Below are 21,130 nucleotides of genomic sequence, written 5' to 3' on the forward strand. Positions count from 1 at the left end.
CACAATTAAAATGAATAATCACGTAATTTACTTTCATTCATTTTTAAATAGTTACCAAACTGAACCTGAAATTGTATTACACAATAATAATTTTCACAGAATGAATAAACTTAGTTGAGTTGATTCAGTTAATAGTGAATTATTTTTCCATTGATTTCGATTCCTACCATGTCCGATCCTAATAAGATCATATGTGTATCCATAGAATGGAGGTTTGTATTAACAGATTTTGTTTTTATTAGAAATGTATGTCAGCCACTTGCTCAACCTATTTGGTCCATACTCTGACATACACAAATTGAAAAACAATATGTGTACTTGCCAGACCCTGGATTCGAACCTTGGACCCACGATGGTATAGGCCGACGCTTAAGCCGCGCGGCCACAGTGGTATTTTTTTAAATTCCTAGAAACTTCTGTATATAGAATTTTATTGTCATACAGAGAAATTAACTTTTATTTTTATTTGTGTATTAATGCTCATCGTTCTATGTAGGTGGAGAGGTGGTATTCCAATGCAGAGATGAAGGTCCCCTCAGAGCTCGTGTTGCTTGGAAAAGAGAAGGTGGACGCCCTCTGCCTGCCGGATCCATTGACAGAAATGGACGTCTTGAGATGCCAAACATTCAGGTAAAATAAAACTAAATTTATTTACGTGTGATTTTAATCTGTAAATCAGTAATATGATACGAATATTTCCAAAAATTGACATGTCCACAATTTATTCAATATATTTGTGGAAAAGGCGAAAATGATTTTTTTTTTCATTAACCTACTGTAATTTGAAATTAAAACAAAATGTCCAATTTTATTTATTGATGAACCCAGTTTTTGAAATGTGTATTTCGTATGCTATTGGCGAATTTTGGAAGTTATAAATTATTAGATAATGTCTGAAATATAGAATATGTATATATTTTTCTAAGATTTTAACTATATATTAGAAGTTATCGGTTTTTGGAAGTATGTGTTTCATAGCTCATCCAGGCACTTTTTCGTTCGCTAGATGAACGCATTGCAGTGAGAGCATTGCGTGCACATTGCCTGCCTTAAACTGGTTTCAAAATGGCCATTTTTCATGATGAAAGCGCTACCGTAAGTAGCTCCTGTGAATTTCTTTTCAACATCACGTCAGTGTTGTCAACTGAAAGAATTCCACGGAAAATGTATAATAGTAAATATTACTATAATTATACACCAAATAAGCCAAAAATACTACAATTTTTACATCTTTGTATTATAATCAGCATTATAAAAAGATGAAAACACTGCTTCCCATAAAAATTTAACATACAATTGTAGACAGTTGGCGCAATGCGTTCCACACATTCAACCTAATAGCACCTGTACGCGTGCATGGATTTACTGGCAGTAATAGTGTGTATTTTAAACTATTGTGACACTAATTATTTACATGTAAAAGTGCTGTCTCTCCAGTCTCATTCTTCAAGAGTACACGAGATGCCATGTTGTCATTTTATGGTACTATTTGACGGGTCGTAAAAATCGGTTAACCTCAAAATGAGTCTCTCCTCAGTGTAGTTCGTTTTTTCAAATCAAAAAAATCTCAACTGTTGTATGAAAATTCAGAAACTTCCGAACTTTTTTGATTCATGCATGCAATCTTGCAAATTGACAACATGACAATACGTATTTACGCGTGCGTTCTTCTTATGGCCGCGATAATACTTACTGTCAGCAGTAAATCCATGCTCGTGTAAACGGGGTACAAAGAATGCACAAAACTACACGGTGTTAAAACCAGAATAAAAAGTTGAAGATGGAAGCGATCAAATGTAGACATAACTATAGGGATTTTGCATTTATCACAATGTTTCAATCATAATGTTTGTAATAATGTTATAGGTTACCGACAGTGGAACCTACATCTGCCACGCTACAGAACATAATAAAAACACTCCTGGAGCTGAACTCTCCGTGAGACTGACTGTTGAACCTCGTAAGTATCTGTGCCATACCTTTAATTTACTATATCTTAAATAAATACATAATAAAGTAACTGAAAAATACTCTAATACTGTGAATTATACAGTATTTTTTCATTCAGACATATTTTTGAGCCGTTAATACCTCCATTGTAACAATCATTATATAAAATCGGTTTTTTAAGCTTCTCCATTCATTTATATCATTGCATAACTTAGTAAAACCCTCATTGTTCTATATACTACCAAAATTAAGTTAATTAATTATTATAGAAACTCGGATGTCTCGGACACATGTCTCATTTTAATATAACCGAGGTATAATACCTCTACTAACTCGTCAATCAGAGCTATTATAAACATTTGATGATAAACCCCCCTCCTCACGGAAAATCTACTTCCATTTTAGTGCTTAAAAAGAAGTTTTTTTTTATCTGTAAAATTTCAACACTTCGATGCTGATATTGTTTTTTTCAGCACTGATAGAATTTTATAGCCCAAGTCTAAAATCCACGTGGTCTTTGGTAAATTTATAATAAGTACAAAATTAGTAATTTAAATTGTAAATTGAGTAAAGACCACAGAAATATTTACCATTACATATAGGTATGTAGATATTACTTATATTGAAGTGCAATGATTGGGAATACTAAAAAGTTTCAAAATAGTTAACATTTTTGTGATCAACTTCCAGATAAGACTGACTTCAACCGCCCGGTGCAATCATGCAAGCTGAATGAAGCAACTTGCTCAAACGGAGACTGTATTCCCAAGAACTCTGTCTGCAACGGAAACTTTGACTGCAGTGATGGTTCTGATGAGTTAGCATGCAGTAAGTCATTCACTCTTTTCTTTTCAACACACATTCCACAGAAATTCTTTTTTCCAAATGCCTTGATTCCCATCCTTCCTCCCATTACAGCTCCACTCATCAGCAGGATACCGAAGATAGCAATGTTTTACAGGTTTCATTTGGTTGCTGTTTTCGTGGGTAAAATTTTAGCAATAGAATATGAAAAAATGCAATTTAATACAATTTACTAATAATAGTCGATACATACCCACCGAAAAACATTATGGAAGAAAAAACTTTTATCAAATGTGCATTTGTTGAATACCTACATTATTTATGTTATTACATATTTTTTTGTATCGAATATGTTCAAGAGATTTTTGAAAAATTCATAGATTATATTATTATTAAGTATGTGTTCATTTATTTTATTTAAAAAAAACTTATATTTTTCTACTATTATTTGAATAATTATACCTACTATAAATGTTTCTCTCGTCACCAGACATCCAAGGTTTGTGTGAGCCGAATGAGTTCCGTTGTAACAACAAGCGCTGTGTCCTCAAGACCTGGCTGTGTGACTCTGAAGATGATTGCAAAGACGGTTCTGATGAAGCCAACTGCGCCGTGGGTATTCCTGGAGCTGCATGCTCCCCCCATGAGTTCCAGTGCCGTTCCGGACAGTGCGTGCCAAGGAACTTCCACTGTGACGGGGAAATGGATTGCGCTGATAAATCTGATGAAATAGGATGCTGTAAGTATACATGTCTTTCTATTTTAAAGTTAACAATACAAATATTATGGCTACAAGCGAGAGCTATGTGAAAAAGGACTTTTTACTAGAGCATAAATTATGTATAACCTAGGCCAGAACAGCAATTTTTGTATCGAAGTCACTGTATGAAACAATGATTAGAAAGTATGAAAAATTTTATTTCTAATTATATTTTGACAAGCGCGTCTAAAAGTGGCGGAGATTTTTGAGTTTCATATGCTTCGACGCTAGAAGCGCTGTCATCGGTTTAAATTTTGACAGTTGGTAAACATATTAAATGTCGGAACGTAATGCCGAAAGGCTCTTTATTTATTGTTTTTTGTCTTTTACATATTACTGTTGGAGGTGTTGTTTTGTGTTTAAATTCTCATTTAAGTATTTATTGTGATTTTGCAACACAGAAAAATACATATTTTATGAATATTAGGTTTGTGAAATACATCGAAAGTTCCGTTCACATTATCGTATTGAATATGGTAATATCACTATTATGTGGTAAATATTGAAGAAGTAAGTAGCCTCTTTAAGGATTAATTAGCTACATACTTTAACAATCAATCGTTTTAAGAATTTGGCGATAACGGAAAAGTACTGATTAAATATGATAATGTCATTACCACATTTTAGGTCATTTTACACGTCCCCAAAATGGAAGTGATTCACGCTGAAATTTTGTTGTCAAACTTTGGTAACCGGACTGATCCGTTCAAAATGACAGACAAGGCCTTTGTGAAACGATTCCGGTTATCGAAACCATTGGCAGATATATTAATTTCCTGGTTGGAAGTTCGAATGTCAACCCCAACTAGCTGTCATGTGAACATCATAGACATAAATATAATGCAAACTGTTACGCGACCATAAATGTCTGTTCAATATTTTCGTTGCATTATTGGACACTATTCGAATCACTATTCTTCCTTTATTTATACTGTCGCGTTTTGCTTCTTATTTGTGTACTGCTTCATTCAAAAATTGCACTTTAGCAAAGTTACTACAGTATGAAATGGTAGGGAGATCACTTTGTAGTAGACTTTTAATATGAATCTAGAAAGAAACAACTAATAAAATATAACATTGTGATAGTATGCCGTTAAATGTATTCTCGGTTAATCTATTTCAGCGAAAGTATACATCTCAAGTCCTCCACCCGCGATGATAGTCCTGGAAGAACATGCTACCTTCACCGTGACCTGTATCGCCAAGGGAGTACCGACTCCCGAGGTCATCTGGCGTCTCAACTGGGGCCACATTCCTCCCAAGTGCTCCTATACCAGCGTGAACGGATTCGGCACTCTTACCTGCCCCGATATCCAAGTAAGTACTCATATGACTCGCACAAATTATTTTTAATAACCACACTATTTTAGGTGTTCTCAGTTATTTCACGTTTTAACTTTCTTAGTTTATTGGGAGTAACCTTCATAATATCTTGTTCCATTTTAATGCTGGTTAGCTTTTAATAATCAATATGAAAAACGCAGGCATTAAACTATAATTCATAGTAAGGCAAGAATAACTCAATACAGGTAACCCTCGTTCATCGCAGGGGATACGTTCTGGACATGGTCGCGATTCCCTTATTTGGCCTCTCTACGTTTACATATTGTGCAAAATTTGCGATTACATACTGTCAAGTAATGTATTAAAGTCACGTTTTAGAGCCCTCACTCGCTCGTAATCTTCGTAGTTCTCTTTTAACAACTCTATGCATTGATTGTGAAGAGGAAGGACCTTTTCAATTGTTTTAACACTTAACTTTCGCACAGAACAGGTTCGGAGACGTAATTTTTTAGGGACGTATGGCAGTCCATTTCCTGCAGCTCTTCATTAGTTAATGGTTCGCCGTGTGATTTTAACAAAGTCTGAATATTATCTACATCAACACCTTCGATGCCTCCAGATATAGCTATAAGACTAATCTCTACGATGATATTTTGAATATCATTTTCATAATTGCAGTGAACTTCAACAATTTCACTGAACAACTTTTTCCAAACGCCCTTCATCCACGTCTGGTTGACTTCACTCGACGCTTAGTCAATGTTTTTGATAGTATTAAACCATAATATTAAATTGTTTCCACCAAACCCGCATAGCATCTCTATCACCTCCATCAGTTTCTTTAATAAGTTGAGAGAAGAAGAGTTAGACGATCGGCTCTTGGATGCTTTAATTCCAGAAGCAGTCTTCTCCTCTATGAAAATAAACATACGTGTTGGCATTTGTTTCCAATAGAGTCCCATTTCATCCACATTACAAATTAAATTTAGTGGATAATTTCCCCTTTCCACAAATTCCAGTTTTAAAAAAAGATTGCGATATAACAAGTCCGCACTCTCCGAGGTCGCGATGAACAGGGGTACCTGTACTGAACGGTATTCAGATAGCTGATGCATATAATGCTATCTGATTGACTCTCAATGACTTAGCAACTATGATAGCAAAATACGTATGTCCACTTTTGATAGTAAGTGTATAATTTAAAATAGGTTTAATACATTTTTAGTCGAAATTTTATATTGAAACATAATGATACAATATAGAATTGTAGGTATTTAAATTACCTAAAAAGTGTAAACAAAAAGTGAACATTGGTAAAATGCGTGTTTGACAATAGATGTCTCATTTACAAAGCTATCTTTTAAAGTTAAGTGTATTGTTGGATCTTATTGGCATATCTCGTTTCAGACTGGAGACCAAGGAGCATACTCTTGTGAAGCAATCAACAACCGCGGATCAGTGTTTGCGGTTCCAGACACCATTCTGGTTGTCAACAAAACGCAAACTGGCAATGTCTGCTCAGCTGGATACTTCAATAGGTTAGTTATCAGATGTTGAAACATTAAAATTTGGTAATTATCTGGCTTTAACCACAGTCCCACGATAGCCGCGCGGCTTAATCGTTGGACTATAGAGTCATGGGTCCCAGGTTCGAATCCTGGGTCTGGCAAGTATACATTTTGTTTAATTTGTGTATGAGTCAGGGTATGGACCTAATAGGTTGAGCAAGTGGCTGACATCCATTTCTCGTAAAAACAAAATCTGTTAATACAAACTTCCACTCTGTGGATGCCCGTATGATCTTATTGGGATCGGACATGGTCGGGAAGATTAATGAGGAGATAAGAAGGCGAGAAACTCATTCAGCCACTCGTCATATCAAAAATGAAGAAACAACATTGGGCCGGGCCTGCCTTTTCTTCAAGTCAGTCGGATTCCAGCATTCTGGAAAGCCACTAAATACCATCCACAGGGTGTAATACAGCGGCGATCTGGGATACTGGCATGACTTGGAAAGATGCAAGAAGACTGGCGAGCGACAGATATTTTGGAGGCGCTGCATGGTGACCATTTTCTCCAACCAAAGAACAGACATAGACTATGAAGAATTATCTCAGTTTTATAAATCCTTTAAATTTCTTTCTATAAAATGTATAATGTATTGTATAAATGTATCAAATATTTGATGTTTTTTCAAAAAATACTCATTTTAAAAATCAACTATTAATTGAACTTACAGTGAGGCTCGCGTGCCAGATGACTGCATCTCGTGCTTCTGTTTCGGAGCCACCACAAAGTGTACAAGCGCCGAACTCTTCATCTACCAGATTCCATCGCCAAGTGATGTCCAAGGCTCGTACCTTGCCGGAGTTGTCAAGCCAGAAGGCCAGCAAATCCAAATTACCGATGAACCTATCTCAGATATATTCAGCTTCAATCCCGACTATGATGGTGTAATCGTAAGTATTGCATTCCATATACATATTATATATCTGTGATCATTTCTCTGTGATCATTTCTCTGCCGTAACATAACACCATTACCAAAGTAACATATATTTGAATATGTCGATTTATTTTTTTCACAGGTTACTCGAGTTGGAAAGTGGTCACCACGTAACATTTACCCATATGTCGGTCTTCCTGAGACTTACTATGGAAGTCAACTGACATCCTATGGAGGATACATCAAGTACACTATTAGATCCGTCCGAACCCACTCTACACCCGCAGGATACAACCCATTGCCTGACATCATTATCAAGGTAACAGACACCAAATTTTATTGGTTTTATTTCAATACAGTGAAAACATCGATGGTCGATGTCATAGCCACCACAAGGGGGGCTGACAGAGCTCTAGCCTTGGGGCCTGGCGTGGCGGGTCGACCAGATAAATGAGATAAACGCACATCACAAATTTGCTCTAATAGAAGAATATTAATATTTTTAAATATATTATGGTTGTGCAATGCACCTTTTAATTGTTTTGTGTTGATACTCGAAAACTCTATAATTCATGTAGATGTATTAAAAAACCGCTAAAAATATACTAAATACCCTTAATTTTACCTCAAACACTATTTGGCAATCGCTACTGTTGGCTGGTTAACTTAGCGATAGGTAGGAGGACCCGCCAAAGATCCTAGGCTGGGGGCCCGCTTCAGGATGTGGGTGCCATGGTCGCCGTACAAGAGAGAGGTCCCTTACACGATAGTTCAGGAGACCACTGGTCATTCAATTCCTTTAGCTATGTCCAAATAGGTTAGATGTAAGGATCGATAGAAAGATATAACTAGGAGATTTTTAAAAAATTAGAATCATATGGTGAGAAACATGAAAATAAAAAAATAAAAGACAAATATTTTGATTCACTTAATTAGTCAATTGTATACATTATTAAATTTGTAAATATTGTGTAAGTGTTATGAATCCATTGATGTCTCATTACTCTTTCTTAAGGCACAAAAAATTTTGATTTGGCTAAAAATTAAATTGATTATGATTGCATGATTGCTATAATTTCTATTTTTATTTATATCGAATCTATTTTCAGTACAGTCACAATATTGAAGCTCAATTTGAACCTGTAATGCAAAATGACTAGAAGCTAATTTAATAGTTAGCCTTAGTTTTCCTTTTTTACACAGAAGAAGGTATTTGTTCAATATCTTCGGTGCTAAGCCACGATGAATTAATAATTATGGTAATGTTTTTCTCTCAACAGGGTGGAGACACTCTTTTAGTACACAGTGTTTCAAGAGGCGTAAGAATTAACCAAGAAGCCTCAGTATCCGTGCGATTGTTCCAAGGAGATTGGCAGAAAGTAACTCGTTATGGACTCGAACCGGCCTCCAGAGAAGATATTATGATGGTGTAAGTATATTACAAAATTCAATGTTTTACACGAAACCTCAAAAATTTTTCTTGAATTATTGGCATTTCTGTTTTTATGTAAACCTAAAACTACTCCATAGTTACATACCTACAGTAGGCGCTCGGGAATCCGGAGTTCACCAATCCGGCACGTCCAATTGTCCGGAATTTTGCAACTCAGCTCTCCTGCTCTATAATTCGGCAGGTTTTATATTAAACTACCGGATTACAGAGCGGAGAACCGTTTGCTCGACAGTTCGGTGCCCGACCGACAGATTATTTATTATTTCCTATATAAATCTAATAATCCGGCATTACCAACAATCCGACATAGGTGAAAAAATATGGGTGCCGGATTACCGAGCGCCTACTTTACTTATTTTCTGAATTAATTTTTAACTATAGTATGTTAACTGAAGTTATCAACCTCGATTTATCACCTTAATTCACTTTTTAATTGACTTTCTAGTTAACTTTTTAATTAGGTAACATTACGGTTAATATGTAACTTTATAATTCACTTTTCGACTTCTTAATTTATTCTTATTATTTTTTATATTAATAAAAAAATGTTTGTTCCTATGCTAGATGTCTTATACCTATATATCATAATTTTAAAACTCATTAATTTGGCAAGCATAGTTTATAATGTTAGTAGTCTATTCGTTTTGATAATGGCGCATATAAATCTTCTTAACTGGGCATGGTGGTTTTTCCTCCAAGCTCTGTCACCTTGGCGTAATTGAATCTCCTACTAGCTTATGTTGCTAATTGGGGATATCGATCATATTGTCTGGGAGTGTCCCCATATTATGACGAATGACAGGAAAGAACTTCTCAAATCAGTTCAACCCCTGGTTGGATCGATCGGCTATGACAATGTGATATTAACAAGAGAAAATTTCTCAACTTTTTCCAAAGTTTGACAAAATAGGAAACACGCTCACTCTAATGCACACCAAACAATGCGTTAGGAGATTGCTCCCGGGATACTCTCAACTCATTTATGAAGATACCTAGCATTCATTATGCTATAGTATACATTCACATAATGGGTTTGAGAATATGGTGGGTGGTGGAGAAAAAAGCAAGTCAATTAGCTTCTCTGACTAATATTGCAATTAGATTTTGATGTACATTTGTATTTTGTAAATAGGTTGGCGCAAATCAATGCCATTTTGATCAGAGGTGAAGTTGGAGGATCAGGAGTTATGGTAAAGAACTTCCAGATGGACTCTGCAGGAAGCCTCAACATCGGCCAGGGACCAGCACCGTTCGTTGAAGAGTGTTCATGCCCAGAAGGTTACTCCGGACTCTCTTGCCAGGTATAATTACTATTTTAACAATTATAACACTCAATACATACCATACTGCAAGAAAAACGGAGTTTAAAAATGATTTCCCAATGAAGACCATTTTTTTTGCTTCACTTTTGCGTGTTTAGAAAAAGGTTTCTTGAAGATCTTTAGTAGTTATTACTAGAGACCAGATTATATGCAACATATAAAGCTTGAAATATGTATGAAAAATCCTTAAAATATGCATAAAAAGTGTCAAAATATGCAACATTAAATAATAAAAAAATAATGATTTTTAGTTTTTTTTTATCTCAAAATCAGCATACAATTAGTAAGTATCCACGATAATTATTAATTATTGATTAACAATTATTTAGCATTTTGTTACTCTTGTAAACGTTAACAATCAGGTACTGTTCCAAATGTTCAGTAGTAAGATTATGTCTTCGATCATATTTTTATAAGTGGAAAAGGACCGTTCCACATCCACTGAGGTAACTGGGAAGTATTTGAATTTGGGTGCTATGTTAGCACTTATTGTTTCTGGCAAAAATTCACCCGTCCCATTAATAAAACTATCAAGTTGACACAAAGGTTCAAAGCCTGGGTTATTATTGAAAATATTTTCAAACTTTTCTCTAAGTTTACGTGGGAATACCTCTGGCAATGCGGAGTTCATTTGGCGCATTTTATTCAGTAACTAAATAGATTCAGTCAATGCCAAACCTTGAATTTCAAGCTTTTTAATACTCGCAGGTATGTGGGAAAAATTAGTGCTAATCACAGCTATGTTTTTTTTAATACTAGAATCGTTAAATACTTCCTCGGACTCTTTTGCGGTGTGTTCGCGATTGATGTCAGAATTTCTTATAGCGAAAATATGCATCATCACTAGATTTTAGGTAAAATGGGTCTCTAGTTATTACATATTGTAAATATTTTTTTTATAGACATCCTATGTCTTAATATTTATATTAGGCCCTTATATGACTCCTATCATTGAATGCAGTCACTTCATTGTTGTGCTTAAAATGTTTTCTAGAAATGCAGCCCAGGATACGTGCGACTATCAAGTGGCCCATGGCTGGGTCGCTGTACCAAGGATGAGCCCCCATGTCCTCCCGGTTATTATGGAAACCCATCAGTCGGAGAGACTTGCAAACTGTGCCCCTGCCCACTCACCAATCCCGCAAACCAATTCTCCAGGACTTGCTCGCTTGAATCTGATGGACAAGTCACATGTGACTGTCCTGTTGGGTAAGAATATTAATTATGAACTTTATCAGATCTAATATAAATAAAAATTTCTATTACCTGCAACAAAATTCGCAGTATGGATGTTTAAATTAATACAGTTTCATATATTAATACTATCGACCAATGGTACTTGAATTTTGAATTTAAATCCATTAGAATAAAGTTTCAGTGTACTCAGCACATGGTTATCATCGTCAACCTTGATGGATCCACTGTTGGGTAAAGGTCTACGGATAGCTACTCGATTGACATTAACAGAGATATAATTATTAGGTACTTTAAAAGTACATATTTCTTCAATGTTATTTAAATTAATTTTTATTGAAGGCATAATATAGACATGGATACATAAGACTTAAAAATACATTCAAAATACATCATTCAATATTCTTAAATCTTTTGTAAGCATATTCATTAAGTCCTGAATAAAAAATATTTTTTTTCAAAAATTATTAGCAAGAAGAACAAGGATATTAAAACTAAAATTTGTGTATCTCTAAATCATGTTAGTAACCTTGATTAAAAATATTTAAATTACAAAGATTTTAACCATTTTTATTGTGAATTTAAAACATGTCAGATTTTGTGGTTATTAATAATTATTTATGAGAAAAACCATTGTATTAGTAGCTTAAATTTATAATATCATTGAGTTTCATGGAATTTTCTTTTTTAACAGTTACCTAACAAAGTGTTGTGTAAATTGTATGTAATTTATAATGCTTTCTTCCTTTTCATAGATATCAAGGTAGACAATGTGAGGCATGTGCTGCAGGATATGTTGGAAATCCCCTCGTTCCTGGTGACTCTTGCCGACCATACTCCCCACCAGTTTCTCGATGCGATCCTCGAGGAACCACATCCGAGAGAAACGGCGTATGTCGGTGCAAAGCCAACGCTGTCGGCACCTACTGCTCTGAATGTGCCAGTGAATCATTCCATCTGTCAAACGATAACATGTAAGTAGTAATGTTGATTATTTTTTTACAAACATTCAAATTTGACAATGACAAAATCATGCTCTTCGATTAAAATCAAAGAATTTTTTTAAACATATACTGAACCTAATAGATAAATATTCTTCGATAACCATTCCTTCTTTAATTTCAGCTTCGGCTGCTCTCAGTGCTTCTGCATGGGAGTTACGAGAGCTTGCACCAGCTCTTCCATGATGAGGTCCCCAGTCACTGCAAGATTTGGCTCTCCATCCTCAGTCAACGGAGTCAATTTATTGGAATGGGAATCAGACAAAGACACCTTGTCTCCTATTCCAGTCAATAGTCTTCGCACGGATCCACAACAACATGAGATTACATTCCAGGACTTTGACCGCTCCAAAACAAATGCATACTACTGGAGTCTGCCCGATAGGTAATTAATTTTTCATCCATATTTAGTACTATGTGAAAACCAAAATATTGGAGCTTTGTAATAGGTAAAAAAAGGATTGGTTGTAAACTATTCGATCAATTTAAAGATGGAATGAAAGGGAGGACCTTACAAATACTTTGGATCAAAATATACCTACATGAAAAATCGTGTGAAATTTTTTATTAAACCAAGACTCTTCGGTTATTGCTCTTTGAATCTGTCGTGTGGAAGATTCTGGTATCCAATTCTCAAATATGACAAGTTGGTCATTCAATCACCATGTGTATTCAAATTAACACCAAAAGTGTAGTTTAAGCTAATGACTAAAAGCAAGGCCTGAACAAAAACGAACCATAAGTGCGAGTGAGTAAGCATTCGGCACGCGTTTATCTCCGCACCAAGCGTTAGAGTAAGATAGAATTTTTACGGCTGAATTAAATATTATTTCAAAACGTCGCCGGTAAAAATGAATTAGACTGATTACATTCATTTAAACAGTGCGAGCATGTGTTGCTGAAATTTATTGTTTTTGTGTTAAATATAAAGTTAGTGGTAATTATTTTTATTTATTTTAGTATAACATATTGTTAACTATGTTGTGTTTAAATTTGGCAACATGGTGGTATAACGTTTCATAGTTATGTTGATAATAATAAATTTGAGGTTCTACTGTGCATTATACGCAAGAAACATGGCTTCATTTTGCCGAAAAATAGACGCTCTCTATAATCATTACTCTGAGACTAAAAATAAATTGCTCATAGATAAATTTTATAGGTCAAAAATTTGAAGGTGAAGTTCAGAAAAAATTGTATTGTTTTACTCATATTATGTTGAATTGGAATTGACATGTAAAAACCACAGATGTTACAATAAATATAATAACTGTAATATTAAATTTCAGGTTCAATGGTGATAAAATTACATCATACGGCGGCAATCTGAATTACACAGTGCGTCACGTTCCTTCACCAGGTGGTTCCAGTTCAAAGAACAACGCCCCAGATCTTCAACTCATCAGCGTAAGTAAAAAAATAGTACCTACTTAAATCAATGTTTGCAGCCGTCAAAGTAGGTTGGATTTCTCAGAAACAATGTTATAAGTGAGCAGGCCATGCAGCTTCTCCTTACATCTAAAGTGAAGATGCAATGTTAGACCTGGCTCAGACATGTATTACAGATACCTCAAAAGTCTCACTCTAACTTACATTTTCTTTAATGGATTCCCACTAAATACCATCCACATTGTCTGTACAGCAATACTACAGGAGACCTAAAAACAAACCAAAACCTACCATAACCCAATAATAAATAGGTTGCATCAGGTATTGGGAAAAACATCGAGAGCCGCGACAGCTTCAAATATCTGGAGGTACACATCACGGGAGATACTCTTATGCAGAGAAAGCTCGCTATCCGAATGGGAAGAGGAGTGTCTGAGACTGACGATCATACTCGGTCAAAACCAAATGCCGCGTATTCGATGCTTATGGTGTTGCTTTACGGTAGCAAATCATGACACCTTATGAAAACTCAGAGCAACTGTATACTCAGCTTCGGGAATAGATACTGGGTGTACGATGGTATGACTTTAGGAGTAACGGGGAGATAAGAGAACGCACCAAGCAGCCTCTCATCATGCTGAGAGTGAAGAGCCAACGTTGTTCGACTTGCCTGTTCTTCAATCCAACTGGATTCCGGCATCTGAAGTGTATATGGCGGAGCTACAGGATGCTGGCATGACGTGGAATGATGTAAGAAACCTGCTAGCGATGATTCTTGGAGGCGCCGCATGGTGTCCATATGCTCCAACTAAGGGCGTATATGGCTGAAGAAGAAGAAGAAGATTTGGTATTTCGTCTTAAAAGACCTTAATCACAAAAATGATATGGAGTACTGTATTTTTACCAAATTGACGAATAACACGGATTCATAGAGATGCTATGTGATGTCTATATTGTCGCCTACTATGCAAACCTTCTATGTCTGTTTTATGTAAATGTTCAGGAGAGAGTTAAAACGTTTATAAATTAAAGAGTTTTTTCTGCGATATTATTTAAAGTTCATTCTCTTTCGATGTATCATAAATTTAAAACTTTTTATTTATAAAAGAACATTTACATAAAACAGACACAGAAGGTTTGCATAGTAAGACAACGATATGCTCCACCTAAGTAGCAGACAAGAAAAAAGATGTTTATCAATTGCATGCAGTGCATAACTAGTGTACTCTAGATTTGTGTCATGATCTATATGGAGCTATGTCCTCTCCATGATGGATATTAACCAATGTTTTAATTTAAATTAACAATCTCCATTGACATAATGACGTTATTGTCACTGACATATATAAGCTGACATCTATTATATTATGTAATTATAATGAAGTATGGAACAGTTAAGTCTAAACAATATATTTTCTTTTTGTTTTAGAAAAACGACATAACACTTGTTCACTACAGCAGAGTAATGCCTGGTTATGATGGCGTTATTGTAGGATCTGTACCAATTCTAGAACAACACTGGCAAAGGTAAATACATTGAACAATGAATTACAAATTTTAATAATTTATAATAACTCTATTATAAATTAATCACACACCAAGAAATTTACCACAGTGTTTAAAAACTATTATAAATTAAACACTTATCTAAACAATAAAATGAGTTGTATAAAAGCAAAAATGCCACTTTTCACAAAAATTCAAAATTGACATGAATGTACAAACTTACATAACATAACATAAATGTATAAGCGTACATAAGTACACGCACCGATTTTTTATATATGTGTAATAAATAATGACCTCTATTCTCCCTTGTTCTGCTTTCTGAAATGATTAAACCAATTCCCATTAAAATAAGTATAACTACATAACTCCAGGGTTCATTATATTAAGTTTAAGATCATTATTAATCATTAATGACTCATGTAATTTCCAGGAGTGATGGTAAACCAGCTGACCGCGAACACATTCTGATGGCCCTTGCCGACCTTGAGAATGTCCTCATCAAAGCCACATACACTACGAGAACAGAGCAAGCTTCTCTGGTCAGCGCTTCCTTGGAAGTCGCCGATGAGAGAGGAAACGGAGGACGGGCCGTAGAAGTGGAACAGTGCCAATGTCCGCAAGGATACTTGGGACCGTCTTGTGAGGATTGTGCCCCTGGTTACACAAGGTAAATAAACTTGTATATATACATTAAACAAAATCGAATCTCTTCTACAGTATTTTTCTGTCAGTTCTAAATGACCTATAAATTTAAAATAAAGATCTCATGACGAGAGTATTTAAAATTCTATAGTAATAAAAAAATTACAATGACAACCACCCTACGCAAGTAACAGACATAGGTGCCTGTTTTTTTATGTATTGTTTTAACAGTGTTACAGTTGATTCTATTGTTCTAGTGTTTTAATATTGACTGGAACACAGGAGAATTATATTAAATGATGATTTGAACTATTTTTGTACACTGCAGATTTACAATTAGAAGAATATAGTAGATTTAATTTAAAATGTACAATAGACTCCCAATTATCCGGTCTAATGGTGAGGAGGGCGGCACAGATAAACGAAAATACGGATAATCCAAACTATGGTTTACATAATAAAATAGACAATTATTTTAACATGTTTCTAACACTGTGTATTAAGAAAATCTGTGAGCTTGGTTTGTTTGCAAAAATCTTTTAATGATTCTCTAATACCAGTTAGAATTTTCCTAAGAGCTATTATATCATTGTATACACCGTATCGTAATGGCGAAGGGTGGAGGGAGGCTGTTAAAATCTGCCATAAATAGTGCACACTAAACGTATTTATTTTCATTGAAATAAGACTACAATTATTTACAGATGGTGTTGGTTAGTTTTTAAAATTCAATTAAACCCTGCGAAAACCAAGCCATTATAGATAATAGTCAAAAAATACTCGTCTATCTATAACAGTGGTTCTCACGTGAAATTTAACTGTGGCCGCACCAAATTCCACGTTTGTTGTGATTGAAAAAATTAAAGCTAAATTTTATTTACTAAAAAATGGATCAATTTGTTTATAGACAAGTCCATTTATTAAAAGACATTTAAACATTTTAGTACAGTGTGCACAAAATAGTGCAAATGGAAATTCGTCAATACCTCCTTTTTTCCAATTTGAGCTGCATGGCTGCTTCTAAGTTTACATATTGCTTCAACTGGCTTCGATAATTTGTTTTTTATGAAGTGCATTACACTGAATGATCTTTCAAAGTATACAGTACTAGTAGGAAAAGCGACAATAATAATAAAGCAATTATTTGCCAGTTTTTTGAATTGGCTTAATTCTTGGTCAACGTATAACTTCGACCAAAAATTTCTAACCATGGTATTATTAAAATGGTTTTTAAGTAGTGGTCATGCATTATTCATTTCGATTAACGCATATTTAACGTTAGTCCAGAAAATTAAATTAAATACTGAGAATGATGTGGTGGCTGCAGCAAATTCCTCTGGTAGCCGCACATGAGAACCACTGGTGAATATTAAAAAACTATCTAAAATTATGCAATTAAATCCATACATAACTCTGAATATTTTATAGATAGTATAATATATTTTATCTATTATAGTTTGGTTTAGGCAGGGTTTAATGAATTTAAAAAAAAATTAACCAACAATATGTGTAATATGTATTCTTAATCCAACGAAAACAAATGAATATTAATGAAAAAGTGTGCACAATTTTGTCGTATTGCCCAAAATATACACAAAACTATTATGGTTTGGTTTAGGCAGGTTTTAGTTAACTTTAAAAAACTAACCAATACCATCTGTAAATTATAGTTCTTAGTTCAATAAAAACAAATACGTATGACTAACAAAGTTTAATGTGCGCTTTTTATTGCGGATATTAGCAGCCTTCCTCCACTCTTCGCTACTGATATCTATGCTAGACATAAACAATACTAACTTGTTTTAATTTACAGGAGTCTTGGTGGTCTGTACCTCGGATTCTGTGAACTCTGCAAATGCAATGGACACTCCGATCAATGCCATCCAGAAACTGGAGAATGCTTTGTAAGAACTCGAATAAATTACTTTCACTCGCACATTTATTATAAGCTCACAATAATGCAATGTGTCATACAGGACTTACTTTGAAAATGTATAATAAAATACTGTTTTCTCTCTGTAGAATTGCGAGCACAACACCATGGGAAATGATTGCGAAGAGTGCCAGGATGGTTATGAAGGAGATGCTACCGTCGGTTCACCGAATGATTGCGGTCAAAGTGCCGGAGAAACACCAAGATGCTCGTAAATATACGAATCAATATTAAAATATTTTTCCATATACACATGCTTTTACAAGGACTTACTAGATTATAAAAAAAATTATACTCCAGAATACAAAATAAATCTGAATGTTCTAAAACATGGTTTACTTTAAGTCCTAAGAAAGTACTTTAAATAGTCAACATACCAATCGGTATAAGATACCTATGTCAAACGGAACTAAACTGAAATTTGCCAATAATTAGACACTACATATACCGCGTGAAAAAAAATTATAAATTTTCTATTCTCGAATTGAAAACATCTTTCTAAGACCACGATTTGATAATATTCTGTATTGTCTGACAATAAGAAATTGGCGATAACAGGAAGTCGCTGTAATCGCATGTAGAATGTGACTAGTGACATACCTGTCATGGCGGCAACGCGTGCTAGAGGTGTGTTTAAATAATGTATCGGCTCTCCTTTTAGATCGTTTTAGACATATTTTTATTAGAAAAAGCTTCAAATTACATAAATTGACAGATCCCGTACACCAAGGAAGCGTAAATTGAAATCATACATTTGGGGGCGTTCCTCATTTGAAAACGGAAGTGTGATTAGCTGCAGTGGAGGGGATTGTTGGTTCACAGTTTTAACACGTGGACAAAAATTCAGTAATGATAGTTTTCTAGTTTTTTTGTTTAATACCATTTTCATTCATTCTAAAACTTTCTCAATTCTCATTCTAAAACTCATTTCATTCAGTCTAATTAGTTTATTACGGGTATTTTTAACTCGCTCAGTAGATTCCTAGTATTCTGACTCTGGGTTCCCACTGCATTTTGGTTTCTATTATATTCTTTAATAACTAAATGTCATGTGAATATCTTATATTGAATTAAATTATGGATTTATAAATTTTTTGCAGGTGTGATCGTCGCGGAACCTTGTCTCCCGTATGCAGCAGTTCCTCAAACATTTGCCGTTGCAAGGCCAATGTTGAAGGTGCATCTTGCAACCAGTGCAAGGACGGCTACTTCAAACTGTCCGAGGACGATTCCCAAGGATGCTCTCCATGCTATTGTTCTAACACAAACTCAACCTGTAGTGAGGTAATTTTATATTTTCTCTTATTTACCATGTCCATCACCTAAGTAAGGCATTTAGCCAATTTCTTACTTCTTTACGTCATCCAAATCATGTCTCAATATTACAGGAATACATATTATGGTGCAGGTATATTTATTTAGCCGTCTTGAACGAAGCTAGACTTAGTCCAAATTAAAGACAATTTGAATTTAATTAGGACTTCAGTAATTTACTTTCAGATTCAGTTCAAATTATTTGGCTGCAGCTGAGATTTAAGATTGCAACTGATGTAAAAATATTTTGACGTTCACATTAAAACATGTTTCATATAAATGTGTGAAAATGTCAGCATAAGCAATTTTGAATAACCATGAAATATTTGCTAATCGATTAGATCAGGGTTTCCCAAACTGTTTTTGCGATGGAGCACTTCATAAATTCTGAAATTTTAACAAAACGCCTGGTATATTTTGTAGGGTTGGTCAATAATATACATAATCAATAAATTAACAATAATTATAAGATAAAAAGAACTTTTTATATACCACATATTAAAATTTTCTCTTGAATCACATAAACTTGACAATTCTATGTATTAATAAATACTTTTTTGTACTTGATAGAAATACTGAATAAATAAATAAGAAATAAAGAAAATAATAAAGAAGAAATGTCATTTTGACATTTCATATTGATTTCCATATACGTATATATTAATAATTTAGTTGCTAGGACCCCCTTAGTAACCAATAATAGTGTTTTACTTTTTACGAATTTTTTCCGAAATAACTTTCCACACAAAACAGAATTAACTGAAAATGAATTCAATTCTGCTTAAAGATGGCTAAAAGTATTAAAAGAATACATTGTCATCGTCTTCTGATATATTCTAAAAGTTTCAAATGTCTATCTAGTCGGGAAGTGAGTTAAAAATCGATTGCAAGATTTCGACAAACAAGAAAAAATTTGTACTAGACAAACAAGAATACGAGCTAATAAAAACGTTGTAAAAAATGAGAAAAAACAATAATTACCTATTTATTTAGTAAGTATTTTAAAAATATAACACAACAATATAAGTGAATGAAGTTCTTAATGACTTCGATGATTTTGGGTCCTTAAATTGCAAATCTTCTTGATATCCGGAACAATATTAGAAAGTTGAATTCTTATATCTGATGTGGCGTCTAACCTGTTCCTGGACTTGCAGCATAATAAGAAAATCCTGCCTTGCATGAATATGTTGTAGTAAATGGAGGTTAAACAATAATAGTTTGTTTTGGCACACTGGGATACTTTTCTGATAAATTCACAGAACATAGCTTGGGAAACCGAGAATTAGGAAAGATAATCGAAATTTATGATGCAGAAAATATTCCAATTCTTGCTTCAATTCAAAGATTCTAGCGAGGGCTTCACCTGGTGATAATCGGTTCTATCACGAAAGCCAATTAGGGAAACACTGATGTAGAAAAATTTTCCACACTAATTAACTAGTTATATCATAAAAATTATAACATAATACTTAAATTTGTCTTATATTTTTACAGGCCAAACATCTGTTCCGTCAGCAAATCCCGACTGGAATAGTTGATAATTCGCACGGTTTTGTGTTGACTACCGTCACCCACATCAACGTTATCAATGCCAACTTTGAACTCAATGTTCCTCGCAATGAATTGAGCTACGACTTTGGACCGCAGTCATTCGACCACACATACTTCTGGTCGCTACCAGCTGCATTCACAGGTCAACTTGCACTCAACCAGTTTTTATATCAAAATCACTATATATTTCTATCAGTGGTGAAGGGTGGAGGTAGGCTCTTCAGATCCGACATAAATAGTACACATTAAACTTTATAAGTCATTTGTATTTGTTCTTATTGAACTAAGATTATAATTTACAGATTGTGTTGGTTAGTTTTTAAAAATCAATTAAACCTTGCCTAAACCAAACCATAATAGTTTTCGTATTTTATGGGCGATTCGACAAAATAGTGCACATTTTTTTATTGTTTTCGTTGAATTAATAATACATATTAGGCATGTTGGTTAGTTTTTTAAAATTCATGAAACCCTGTCTAAACCAAACCATAGTAGATAAAAAATATTATTCTAACTATAAAATATCCAAAATTATGTATGGTTTAATTGCATGAATTTAGATATTTTATAGATAGA

General features: G+C 34.3%; 1 protein-coding gene across 4 annotated transcripts in view; it reads left to right on the forward strand.

Annotated features, from left to right (window-relative positions):
* The window catches only part of trol (terribly reduced optic lobes), a 602,293-nt gene that overhangs the window by 543,231 nt on the left and 37,932 nt on the right, over positions 1-21,130 (forward strand). For all 4 annotated transcript variants that reach the window (XM_085947167.1, XM_085947174.1, XM_085947183.1 and 1 more), the window contains 20 exons: positions 497-630; positions 1,867-1,960; positions 2,641-2,778; positions 3,245-3,493; positions 4,638-4,831; positions 6,206-6,336; positions 7,038-7,257; positions 7,386-7,562; positions 8,524-8,672; positions 9,829-9,997; positions 11,013-11,227; positions 11,968-12,186; positions 12,338-12,598; positions 13,503-13,620; positions 15,032-15,129; positions 15,542-15,778; positions 17,567-17,657; positions 17,776-17,897; positions 18,787-18,970; positions 20,498-20,696. In XM_085947167.1, the coding sequence (XP_085803293.1) occupies positions 497-630; positions 1,867-1,960; positions 2,641-2,778; positions 3,245-3,493; positions 4,638-4,831; positions 6,206-6,336; positions 7,038-7,257; positions 7,386-7,562; positions 8,524-8,672; positions 9,829-9,997; positions 11,013-11,227; positions 11,968-12,186; positions 12,338-12,598; positions 13,503-13,620; positions 15,032-15,129; positions 15,542-15,778; positions 17,567-17,657; positions 17,776-17,897; positions 18,787-18,970; positions 20,498-20,696 (3,399 nt within the window). The remainder of the gene's footprint in view (positions 1-496; positions 631-1,866; positions 1,961-2,640; positions 2,779-3,244; positions 3,494-4,637; positions 4,832-6,205; positions 6,337-7,037; positions 7,258-7,385; positions 7,563-8,523; positions 8,673-9,828; positions 9,998-11,012; positions 11,228-11,967; positions 12,187-12,337; positions 12,599-13,502; positions 13,621-15,031; positions 15,130-15,541; positions 15,779-17,566; positions 17,658-17,775; positions 17,898-18,786; positions 18,971-20,497; positions 20,697-21,130) is intronic.

The sequence above is a fragment of the Rhyacophila brunnea genome, unplaced genomic scaffold, assembly GCF_057557595.1.
Source record: "Rhyacophila brunnea isolate RB1 unplaced genomic scaffold, BYU_Rbru_1.0 scaffold_1, whole genome shotgun sequence".
In the NCBI taxonomy this organism is placed as follows: Eukaryota; Metazoa; Arthropoda; class Insecta; order Trichoptera; family Rhyacophilidae; genus Rhyacophila; species Rhyacophila brunnea.